This window comes from Pollachius pollachius (assembly GCF_949987615.1).
Source record: "Pollachius pollachius genome assembly, chromosome: 19".
NCBI classification, from domain to species: Eukaryota; Metazoa; Chordata; class Actinopteri; order Gadiformes; family Gadidae; genus Pollachius; species Pollachius pollachius.
The window spans coordinates 3,795,110-3,807,973 of NC_136952.1; the positions used below are offsets into that span (position 1 = coordinate 3,795,110).

General features: G+C 45.5%; 1 protein-coding gene across 2 annotated transcripts in view; it reads left to right on the top strand.

Moving 5' to 3' along the window:
* chst15 (carbohydrate sulfotransferase 15) overlaps positions 1-12,864 on the top strand; it is a 34,090-nt gene that overhangs the window by 17,112 nt on the left and 4,114 nt on the right. For both annotated transcript variants that reach the window (XM_079756586.1, XM_079756587.1), the window contains exons 2-6: positions 1,458-1,936; positions 4,520-4,856; positions 9,465-9,620; positions 11,754-11,910; positions 12,441-12,597. In XM_079756586.1, coding sequence (XP_079612712.1) covers positions 1,475-1,936; positions 4,520-4,856; positions 9,465-9,620; positions 11,754-11,910; positions 12,441-12,597 — 1,269 coding nt within the window. In that variant the 5' untranslated portion in view covers positions 1,458-1,474. The remainder of the gene's footprint in view (positions 1-1,457; positions 1,937-4,519; positions 4,857-9,464; positions 9,621-11,753; positions 11,911-12,440; positions 12,598-12,864) is intronic.

The following is a 12,864-nucleotide window of genomic DNA, read 5'->3' on the forward strand; positions in this document are numbered from 1 at the left end:
GCAGAACCGCTCAATCACAGACTGTATGAAAACAAAGGAAGAATAAGAAATGTGTTGCACACAAGAGCAGTCGATAAATGACAGAAATGGTGCATGGCCGGTGTAGCGCACCTCTGAAACGTTGAAGCTCCGAAAGCAAAGCACGCACACCATGTGTCCACCATGATGTCAAGGCTGAATGGAGACTCTAAGTGCCATGGCTGTGTGTCCATTTTTTTTTTTTTTTTTAAATCAAGAATAAACCCACATAAATAACGTCCAACTCCAAATCACTAGAGGTCGCTACTGGCAGAACGTACATAGTGCATCTTTAATGTGGGGTAACAAAGCGTATGCGCTAGAACATGCATGTTTACATACACATGGATAACCAATGCTGCTATTCTGCACTTTACTATATTTTTCTTTTATTGTTGCACCTAAATAACATAACTCAAAATTAACTACACTCTGGCACGCAGTGAATATTATGTATTATGTATATGCCCACTGTCCGTCTTTTTATGTTGTGTTTATTTTTTCTGGTCTTTGTGCACTATTACGTTATATGTTGTGCGTTAAAAATTTGACTTTTGGAGTCTGGGAAAAACAAACAATTTCGATCCTCTGTGTAATTAAATTTACATTTACATTTACATTTAGGGCATTTAGCAGACGCTTTTATCCAAAGCGACTTACAATAAGTGCATTTGTTACAATAAGTACATTTGTCATAAGAAGTGAAACAATATATCGCTGTCGGTACAGCAAAGATGTTCATAGAACTAAGTGCAAGTATTACAATAGGCTAACCCATTCCCCGTGTAAAGCAAAGATAGCAGCTACTGTAGATGCTACATAATTAAGTACCTTGAATAAGTGGAATGTACAAGTGCCAGGACGTACAACATTCAATGGTGGCTGTGCATTGGTTTCTATGCAGAGTCGAGGTGAACTCTGAACAGGTGAGTTTTGAGTCTTTTGCGGAAGCTGGGCCACCGCAGTGATGTTTGCGGTGCAGCATAACTGATTGTCCAACACTAAACCAAGGTTTTTGGCAGTTGGAGAAGGAGATACAGTGATGTTCTCAACAGTGACCAGTAAGTCCATGTGTGGGCAATCTTTCCGTGGTATTAGGAGGAGCTCAGTCTTGTTGAGGTTAAGCCTCAGGTGATGGGCAGTTGTCCAGGTGTTTACTTCTGCCAGACATTCAGATATGCGTGTTGCAATCAGGGCTTTGTCAGATGAGGGAAAAGAGAGAAATAGCTGAGTGTCGTCAGCATAGCAGTGATAGGAAAAGCCGTGGGATGTAATTACAGAGCCCAGAGATCTGGTGTAGAGGGAGAACAGAAGAGGCCCCAGTACAGAGCCTTGAGGGACACCTGTATCAAGCGTGCAAGGTTTGGACACAATTACACAAAGTGAATAAAGTTCACTTGGCTTTGAATTTGACATTGCGAAACCATGTGCCCCCACAGGCGAGCGGCCCGCAGCCATGACTCAGATGGACTACAAGTACAGCCTGCTGACCGCCGCCCCGTCCGATGACTACGGCCAGAGGCCTGTGCTGCTGCTGCACACGGATGCGGACCCCGGGGGCCTCTTCGGCGTCCTGGAGGTGCGGCGCGGGGACGTGGCGGCGTGGCACCGCAGCGCGCTGGGCTTCCTCAACAGGCTGAAGGTGTGCAGCTTCATGTGCTTCCTGATCGTCACCTTCCTGGTCACCGCCTCCTACATGCTGCTGGCCGACCGGAAGGGCCTCCTGCTCACCCCGCCGCCGTACCGCTTCGGCAGCCCGGTCAGCCCGGTCAGCCCGGCGCCCTTGGACTTCAACCTTTCCGCCACCAGGGACCTGGCCCACGTGCGGCTGGTGGTGAAGTCCATTGTGGCCAGGGTGGAGTTCCAGAGCAGCAGGCGGCTCCCTGAGCGCGAGGCCCTGGTCAGCAGCGAGCCGCACGTAAGTGAAGCGAGACGCCAGGATGGGGATTCGCAGGGAGCTCACGTTACGATGTTGACAGAGGCGATAACAAACGTTTTGTGTGATTACAAAAAATGTGTGAATGTGTAAAAGAAAATCGGTAATTGATTTAACTTGCAGCTACACATCACAGGTTTTCAATTACAAATCAGGTTTCTTAAACATCTAACTGTTGGTTAAAAATGTTTTCAGTAATGTTTTCACACATAAAAAATAAATAAATGAATAACAAGTTCACAGCTACAAAGTACCAACCAAACCTGAGGGAAAAATACCTTTGTCCCTCATTCGACGCTTCGCTACAAATCTAATTGACGAGTACAAAGTATACCAGTTTGTGTGTGGCTGCAACCAAGCTAAACGTTGTGGAAAATTCAAACCCAAAAATCCAGAGCATCAAAACTTATTTCACGGCAAGTTGAGTCAACAACGCAAAGCTTTTTATCTGAAGATGAAAAACGTGCTCTCAACATTAAATAGATGGATTTAAGATAGCGGCATCGTTGTCTAAGACCATTTTAATGAGCGAAGATGTATATGAAATGCACCACAAACAATGGCGTGATATACAAGTGTCCCGAGAAGCTTATCTCGGACAACAACATCAATGATCCAATTCACTGTCTGAAGTGACCAGGATCATCACTGCATCCTTCGAGTCAACTTCTGAGTCTGATTAAAGAGTGTTGGGTTAGTTGACATGTTGTTATGAAAGGTACCATTATAGTGAACGGCAGATAGTCAACCAACATTTCCAGGCAACTGAAAAGTGAATCTCTACATAACGTCAAAGTAGTTCTCCACTTTGAACGCCCAAATTTCCCATTTGCCGAAGCTAATCAGGATTGTGGTTGCGTTGTCTGCCGAGGATGATCAATCAATGCTTCAAATGTTTTGAGAGATGCTTTGTGACATGGTAGCAAGATGTAGTGAATACAAAGGAGGTGCAATGTGAGATGTCAAGGTTACCATCTTTATCAAGTATGGGAAGCACATAATAAATGCAAGTAACACCTCTCAAACGTCACTTCTTAATATATCTAGCTAGCACTGGTATTTAGCGTTTACCAGGAAGTCCTCCGTTATATCTCTTCGGCCTTTTCTTCTCTAGCTGTATTGCAGTCTTTGTGATTCTTCATGTGGAAATATTAATCATTAAATAGGCTCCTAAAACATCACAGTAGACCACAATAATTAATGTTTAAACAGGCCAGGGTATATTGTTCAGTGAACTGCTAATGTAGCACAAAATCGCTAACGTTACGTGACATGCACAGGGGGAATCAGGTGGAACTATGTAGCTAATCTCTGCAAAACATCAACTCAATAGCTAACTTCTATAATTCAACATCATGTTCAACCTCAAGTTTAGCCACATAAGGCTGACCATGATCTATTATGCAGCCACTTCTTCAAATTATCACAGGAAGCATGTTCCCTTCATACAAACTTTATTCACATGACTTTGGGGCTGGGCGAGGCTACATCCGTGTGCTGCACTGAGCTATCGATGCAGACAGGTTAAACAGCCATCACAACACACGATCCAGATCTGACATGGCAGCATTGGAACATCGACTTTGCACGTGATATTGCTCAAACTCTACAATATACCGGACTACTCAACAACTGGTCACGAGCCCAGTAAAGCCACCTAGGTGTGTGCGGCACAGGAGATTGGGCTGCTTACTTGTAACTGGAACTGGAAGTTAATGCGTGATGCATAAGTAGCATGCATCAGTTAGTTGGCCACAAAAAGCCACCCACAGCCAAGAGAACGAAAGGGCATTAGAGGCCCTGGTCCCCAATCTGACTGTCGCCTCCAAGCCTGGAAGGGGCGACTCAAATCAATACTCCAACCTACAGCTCGTCCTTGCCAGCTTCAATGGACCTGCACTGTTTCGCAATTATCCATTCATTGCCTTTTCTATTTTCATTAATGCAGAGATACAATTAGGCCAGAGAGGCGAATTGCCTCCCAAACCGAGTATACAGCTGAATCCTCTGAACCATTCCTACATTCAGAGCCCTGTTGCTTGTCCATGTGGATCCATCGTCCCCCCAGGCGGTGGTTTAGTGAGCGTGTGCCGAGTCCTATGTGCAACACCTTATTTCTTATTGAACACACAAATGCAGAGGGGGCTGGCTGTGGCTGTGGGGGATAATCAATACCACATGGCTGCAAGGATGCTGTTGCAACGTCTCCTCACTCGTCTCTGTCTCGTCGTCAGCCAGTGAGTCATCGTCTATTGCGAGGCATTGCATGGTTGAATCAACTGGAGATAGCAGCTTGAAATGTGAGGGAAATGTGAATGTGGGCCGTGTCATCAGTGTGTAACCTTAACCACAGAGGATTGAGACATGATACAGCAGTGTGTGTATCCCCTCCCCCCAGCGAGTCAATACATCTGGAGATAAATAGCGTTTTAATGGTGTAATCGTTTTGAAGCAGTATTCATGACTCAGGCTTCCTCAGGGTCAAGCCTTTGGTCTTGGAAACCGAAAGAGTTGACTCTACAAATCTGTGTCGGGTTAATGATCCGTTTTGTTTGTTCTTCGCAGATGTTTTCCGTCATCCCACGCAAATTCCTGCCCGGCCTCAAGAACCCGTGCTGGTACGAGGAATACATGGGGGACATCACATCGGACCCTTACGGGAACAACAAGTACGAGTTCTCAAAGCGCTTCCGCACACTGCTCAAGTTCTTGAGGAACTCTTTTCGGGAACACTTGTTTCACTGGGACGGTAAATTGTACCGCACGCGCTGCCTGCCGTACTTCTACATCATCGGGCAGCCCAAGTGTGGCACCACGGACCTGTACGACCGCCTGAAGATGCACCCCGATGTCCGCTTCGGTATCAGCAAGGAGCCGCACTGGTGGACGCGCAAACGGTTTGGTGAGTGTCTGGGAACACGGGGGGTTCCTTCAGGTGGGACCTCCGTAGGTAACGGGACAGGCCTACCGATTGGTGCTCTGCAGGCATCCCTCAGGAAAGGGCCGTGGCTTCAGTGGCCCGGGTCACCGCCCCTTTGCCCTCATTGGCTGACTTAGGTGCCCTATGGCCTAACATTAAAATATAGTTTTATTGTTTAACGACCGCCTATCGTATATAAATGTTTCTAAATATTTATGGGATCAAACTGAAGGTCAGGGTCCTCTTTGTTTGCGTGAGCCACAGCCCGTCACAATGTCTGGTCACGGTGTCAGAAAATATGTGAAGAAGCGAAGCTGTTATTTAGAAAATTGGTTTCAGAATATCGAAGGTCGCGTATGACCGGTGTGTGACAGAGCATATTGTTTTGTTCTGCCTCAAAGATAAGGTTCTCTCACCAGGGCAGGTTCTCTCATTTTATCTATAAAGTTATTGTTCCCATGCTGATGACTCAAAACACGATAAAGAAGTGATCTTACAGATATTAGTGATCACCAGGAAATCATACTGTGTTTAAGAGCTATAATAATTTGACTTTTTAGCAATGACTTATAAGTGACATAGCTATCCATCAGCTATTAGTAAGTCAAATGCTCTGTGAGAATATCTATTTTGAGCCATTTGGACAGATCATAGGTGCGTTAAAGCAACACTTTCTAAACAAAGTCTAGTTTAGCAATGTTCATGTCTTCCGCTCTTTTCTGCCCTCACTCTTTGCAACTCTCAGTATGTCCCGGCACCTTCACGTACAACACGTTCACGCGAAGAATCGAAATAACCATCATGTAAAATAAGCGTTCATTGCGCCATTCATCATCCGCTGCATTGAATTTAATATATATTAAGAAGATGGATAACTGCAGAGTTTTTTATTAAGCTAATGGGTTTTTATTTGCTAAGATGAATAGCGCCTCCATTCTCCATTTTGAGTGGTAATCTTCTTAGCTTTGTGGCTACCACCAGGAGTACATCAATAAAGCTCCCCTGGTGATGTCGTTTCCCGCATTGGCACTCAGGAAGTTTGGCTACGTGTGGGGACGGCACTCATTAGCGCAGTATACATCGTTGGGCGCACGCGGGTGGAGGGATGCTCTGGCATCCTGCAGTGTTTTACCGTAATCGGTGACACAGACAGTCGGTGCTCGGGTGAAAGCCTCTTAGAAACCGGCAGATGCCAGACCTCGGCGCCCTTTGATGCCTGCTGGGGCGTACGTTGAATCCCCAACGACATTGACTACACATGTGCGTGCATTCATGCATGCACTGCAGTTTCCTGTTTTTCGGTGGTTCTGTGCAATTTCTCTGCGGTGACTCTCGCTGTATTTCAGCATTCTGACTCAAAAAACGATCTTATGTAAATCGGTATGAAAACGATTTTTGATAGAGCGGGCGATGAAAAGGATGCACTGGCGGTTTTAATGGACATGGCGTGATAGGATTTGTGTATCTTGTGAGGCCGTTAAAAGATTGGGCTTGGAAGATGGGCTGGTTTGCGAACGGTTCTTTATTACCACCTGGAAATCACTGGCGTGTTTCAAGCGAGCGCTATCAGAGCGATTCAGCCGGCTGCTAATATCAACCCTCCCAAGTTGGCCTGATGGAGTTTAACCACGTGCTTATTTGTCAGTCGCCAAGCTCAGAGATAAACCCCCCAAACTGCATGGGGAGTCGCACAACGCAGCTGCACGCACACACTTGCCGCTCGCACGCGCACACACACACGTACACACACTCAAACCAAGAGGTCCACTCTCAGACATGCATGTGCACATGCATAACAAAACAGGTCCACACTCACACTTAGCATGCAGGCATGTGCACACACACGCACAAACCAACAGGTCCACACACGCATGCTGAATCCACACAAAAAAAACTATCTACACTCAAACATGCTCACGTACACACAAACCAGTCCACACTCATATGCCCCCCCCCCCCACACACACACACACACACACACACACACAAACACACACAAACAGGTCCAAACTTGCACATGCACGCACACATCTAGCACACTTGGAAACACACACACACACACACACATTTACTTTGATGGCATGGCTTTACTCCCATGCCAAGCCAGCCTCCTTCTAGAGAGTGTGATTGTGAGGATGCTCACATGTTCCCTTCTCTCTGTGTGCAGCTGTGATGTTAAAAAGAGTGTGTGGCTCGGAGCACAGATGGTTCAGAGTCAAGCTTACGAGGACCCCGTTCCACTAGAGTCAGGGAGGACATAGTGCCACAGATCAGATCAGCTGGAAGCGCAGCTCAAATCGTGGTTTCTCTTTCTTTTGCTTCATATTTATTTTAGGCCTATCAAGTTGTTGGAGGCCGGAATCTGTTGGCACTCATTAGCTATTTTTGAGCTGAAAGAATAGTCTTACCCATAAATGGAATAAATCGGTCCCAATTAAATAATTGACTTGAGGTGGAATACAAAGTCCCTCTCAAGTCACAGTAGAAGTGTTACTAAATCAAAGAAACACACACTAGATCAAAAGGAAGGTCAGACAGTATTTCATGTTATTTGTTGTTCATTGATCTGTCAAACGCTGATCCACGAGTTGTTCACCACACCCCAGGTAATGTAAGTTCAGAGTGCCGACTAATGCATCTACGTGGATATCGATTGCTTTTCTAAGTGCTACTCTCATGTCTAGAAGGCATCAAATCATACATAATGAATGTCTTAGAATGACCTTCACTTAAGGAGTAGTCAACACCCAGGATTAGCATGGTTTTGGCATAACTGGAGTTAGCCAAGGCCATGTACTTTTAATTATTTGATTTAATACATGTAGTCAGAAAGTATGTTTAGATCATTTTCGAGGCATGCCTAGCTGTCTCAGCAAGAATTTCTTGAAACAGATTTTCAAATGGTTAATAACTTTCAGGTGAAGAGATGCTGGTCTGATGGGCTCAATAACATCGCTTATCAACACTACTTTTATTATCATTCCTAAAGTTCATTCATAGTAGAAGCTCCGGCAGGAATCAATAACCTAAAAGCTAAAATCTGTTTGGTAAAAATGGGAGTAAACATTCCAACTCAAGTAAAAGTACTACATATAAGACATTTTCAGAAGTAAGTGAGCGTATTGATTCCAACCTTTTATTGAAAAGTGAAGTAAAAATAACACAAATTGCTTTGGAATGAGGCAGAATAAAAGTCCCCAAAGATAGAATAACTTAAGTTATTAACTTAAGAGAACCATCTCAAAATGGGACTTAATTAAAGCACTTGTTAAATAGCACAGCGATTCCAACTAAATTTTAACAACAACTTATGGGTCAGTTCTGATTTGAATGTTGATGCGTCTGTACAGTCAACAAAAGGAATGAAATCAAACGTATTTATTTAGAAAGTCCATTCGGTCTTATATGAGTGATATAACCACAATATTAATATACAGTCTAGCGCTTTTACCCTGGTTTATGCTTGTTTATCAGCTCCACAGCATGTGACCTTTCTGTTATTATACACTCCCTTTCCTTTCCTCTCTGCCTTTTTTTCTTTTTCCATCTCCTTCTCATGATCAAAAGTGTTCCCAGACATTTTATTGTGTTTGATTTCCCACGGCACTGCGTATATTTACTTTATTACCTCACCGTGGGAGTCTGGTATTTCTGCCAGCAGTTTTTTCCCAATCTTGAACTCTTCAATATTAGAAAACAAGATTGTAATATATTTTATCTTTTACCCCTGCGCAAAATCAACCCGACAACAAAGACAAACAAAAATGACTGTGTAGCAACAGTGCGACAGCAACGCGCCCTGAGACATTATGCCAGGGCGTTTGTGGAGAGGTGAATCACAGGGTTGTTTACTGCAGCTCCATCAAAGCGCCGTGTGGAACTAATGGCCGTCGGAGCTCAGGCTCGTTACACAGAGCAGAGGACTCTTCTGAAGCCCCACAATGGACCAGAGACCCTCGGCCCAAAGCTGCCTGGTCAGCTGTAATTAGACTGTAGGCGACACCGGCGTAGACATAAACACATCCGTCCACAGCCCGTTCAGCATGGCTGGCGCACGCCTGCCACCGCTCCTTAATTGGAGGATTAAATAAAAAAAGAATGGCCGGCGATCTGGGAACGCTTTTGAACACTCTGTGAGTGTTGCTCCTGTAATGTGAAAAGGCACAGCGATGCCAAACACTCTACTCTGCAAGGTCGCGCCACTTTGTGAGTTGATTGGTCTTTTGGGGTAAGGAGGGAGACTGAAAGTGACTTGCAGCAGATTTCAGTTCCTCATCAAGAAGAGCTGGTGTTAACTCGAGGTCATCGTTAATGAGGAATCAGTGAGTCCCCCTGAATGAGTCCTCCAATTATTAAAAAAATGATTATAATAAAAATACAGATTTAAGTAAAATACTTAAATGTAAGACAAGGTTAAGAAAGGTACACTAATAATACTAATAATCCTAATTATACATTAATACGCATAATATATACAAATAACAGCATGTTTCTCTCACTCACTGATAGGTATCATTGAGTGCTAGCCCTGTATGTTTCCCTAGTGTATCCACTGTAGCGTTGATGTCTTTATCTCCCGCCCTCCCTCAGGTATTGTCCGTCTGAAAGACGGCGTCCACGACCGCTTCCCCGTGGAGGATTACCTGGACCTGTTTGATCTGTCCGCCTTCCAGATCCAGGACCAGCTGTCGGCCAACACCAGCCGAGCCCAGGACCTTCCCTACCCCCAGCGCCACATCATTATAGGTAGGGCTGAAATAGGAATCGAATTCAAACAGGTAATAGAATGTAATAGAACGCGATTTGCAATTCGCAGAGGTTGCGATAAAAAAGATGAAAACATTCTTTTATTTTTATTTTTTGGGGATTTTTTTAATTTATTTATTCAGGATTTGTTACCGTTACCGTTATTTATTTTTCAGTAGGTTGATCAGTATGGTATTTAGAATGGTGACACGTTAAGACATTTATAAACGGGGAGGGCAAGCGCTTCTGATGAAACTAAAATGGAAAATATGTCTGGTCAATCAACAGAAAATGAAAGAAACTCTCGGCTTGCTCGATCAATGACACATGCTCACACACAGACCCCCCCTCCCCCCCATGCTGTATTAGTAACTCTGAGGTCGGGGTTAATTCTTGATAGAAACACAAACTTGCCACAACACGGAGTGGCTGGACTCTGTCCCCTCAGCGGACTGATGAGTTTCACCTAGACGTTGCAGGGAAAACCGGGAAACCCACATATCGGATGCTGTTACTCTAGCAGCAGATTATATGGAGTTCAGTGTTTCTCAACTGGTGGGTCGCGACCCAAAAGAGGGTCGCGGAGTGTCTGGTCAATTATTATTTATAAAACGTTATTTAAGGCCGTGCTGACATTGTGTCTGTGTGTTTACTAGCACATTCGAGAAATAGATGTGCTTGTTTTGAATTGTTTACAAGTAAGTCACGACTTACTGGCCTATGGGTTCCAAAGAGTCACTTGGACACTCCAAACCAAGCACCCTTTTTCGAACGACTCCCTGCCCACTAGCAAAATAAAAATAACTTTGGTAGATACTTTAAGGACAGGGCTACATTGCCTTTCAGGCTTAAGCAATCTCTTACACAACGTACTCCCACTATGTACATCCGAGACATGGGCGCAGTCAGACGTTTGTTGACGTTGCCTGGTAACCCAAAAGTACCGGCATGCTTGGGCAGGTAACCTACAGAGGGCAATTCAACTACATAAAATGGATTATTCCACAGCACGACTTGTACTATGTATTTCACCCACCCCATCACTTTCCATCTGAAACAAGTTGTTTTCTGGTTGGGTTTTGGTCTGAAACAGAAACACACCAAATGCAAAGAGTCTAGATCTAATGCAATGCGTCACTGCTCAAACCGTCCGCCTCCATGATTAATATTCCATCCATCTCAATTTCCTTCTACTGGACCCCACCTGTGATTCCATCTATCCCCCCCCCCCCCCCAACACACGCTGCAATCAAAACAAGGCCGAGTGAGAAAGTTGTATAAGTAGCGTAGCTTAGCGTGTCTCTGTGTTTTGTTCATCTCTTTCCCTCTTTGAATATAATCCCATTGTGAGGAAGGGCTCAGGGTTCAGGTTCGGGCCATGGGTGTGTATGTGTTGTAGAGAGGGCGTGGCAAGGGGGCGTGGTCAGGCCTTGAGCTGCCAATATACTATATACACTTGTTTACTCGTTAAGCTCACCCCCCATGGCTGTGTCGACCTCTGGGATTTATTCCGTCATATTTCTTTATATCATTTGTTTTTGTGCTTCATATTTTTCTCCCGAAAGAATTAAAAGTTCATTTGTGTGTGTGTGTGATTGTTATTGTGTGTGTGTGTATGTCTGTGTGGAATTGTGTGTGTTCGCGTGTGTATCTTTGTGTGTGTGTCTTTGTGTGTCTGTGTCTGTCTGTGTGTGTATCTTTGTGTGTCTGTCTGTCTGTCTGTGTGTGTCTTTGTGTGTGTGTGTCTGTCTGTCTGTGTCTTTGCGTGTGTCTGCATGCGCGTGAATGTGTCTGGGTGTGTGCGTGTGTCTTGGCATGTGTGTGTCTGTGTCTGTGTGTGTCTGTGTGTGTGTGCGTGTCTTGGCATGTGTGTGTCTGGGTGTGTGCGTGTGTCTTGGCATGTGTGTGTCTGTGTCTGTGTGTGTCTGTGTGTGTGTGCGTGTCTTGGCATGTGTGTGTCTGTGTGTGCGTGTGTCTGTGTGTCTGTGTGTGCGTGTGTCTGTGTGCGTGTGTGTGTCTGTGTGCGTGTGTGTGTGTGTGTGTGTGTGTTTGCGTGTGTGTGTGTGTCTGTGTGTGCGTGTGTCTGTGTGTGTGCGTCTGTGTGTGTGTGCGTGTGTGTGTGTGTGTGTGCAGGGGAGGCCAGTGCGTCCACTATGTGGGACAACAAGGCCTGGACGTACTACAGTGACAACAGCACGGCCGATGAGCCGCCCTACCTGAACCAGGACTTCATCCACGCCCTGCAGCCCGACGCACGCCTCATCGTCATCTTCAGGGACCCCGTGGAGCGGTGGGACACGCGCGCACACACACACACACACACGCAGGCAACCAAACCCACATGCAGACACACTAACACACACACACACAAACAGGCAACCACACACACACACACACACACACACACACACAGGCAACCACACACACAAGCACGTAGACTTACCCACAGGCAACCACACACACATGCACTAACAAACATGCACACACACACACAAGCACGCAGGCAACCGCGCGCGCACACACACACACACACACACACACACACACACACACTCTCGCATGGTATTGAATCATTATAATAGTGCAGGTTACGATTTTCTCTGTAGATATTTTCTTTTAGCTGCTGACAATGCACGCTTTTAGACAGGCCCTTGTGCTCTTAGCAATATGTTGTTTTTGTGTTTCATGTTTATATTTTGCAAAAGTTTTACGGCACTTCTTGACTTAATTGTGTATATAAATAGACGATACACCTATCAAAATAAAAGTGCCTTGCGCTCATACTCTGGTGAAGATGTGGGGTTGCCATGTGCCCTGCAGGCTCTACTCCGACTACCTTTACTTTGGCGGAACCAATAAGTCCGCGGAGGACTTCCACGAGAAGGTGTCGGAGTCCCTGCAGCTCTTCGACGGGTGTGTTGCCATGACCACCATACGCTCCTGTGTGTACAACTCTACCTTCAATAACGGCATGCCGGTGAGAGTCCCCCTCCCACGCAGAACCACAGCGGTGACTGGGTTTAGAGGTCTGCATACAACTGCTTCAAATGGATCCGCGTCGTGACTCAAGAGACAACGCCGATTTGCGCAGAGCTGCATGGGTTAACGTGTACACCAGGGGGCGGTATAGCCCCGGTGCAGTACAGTGTCCGTCACCTGAGTTGCGACGTGGATCTTCGAGTGTCTTTGCATATTATGCGCTGGAAGCGAAGGTGTCGTTTGGCCTTTAGCGGGTAGGAGGGTG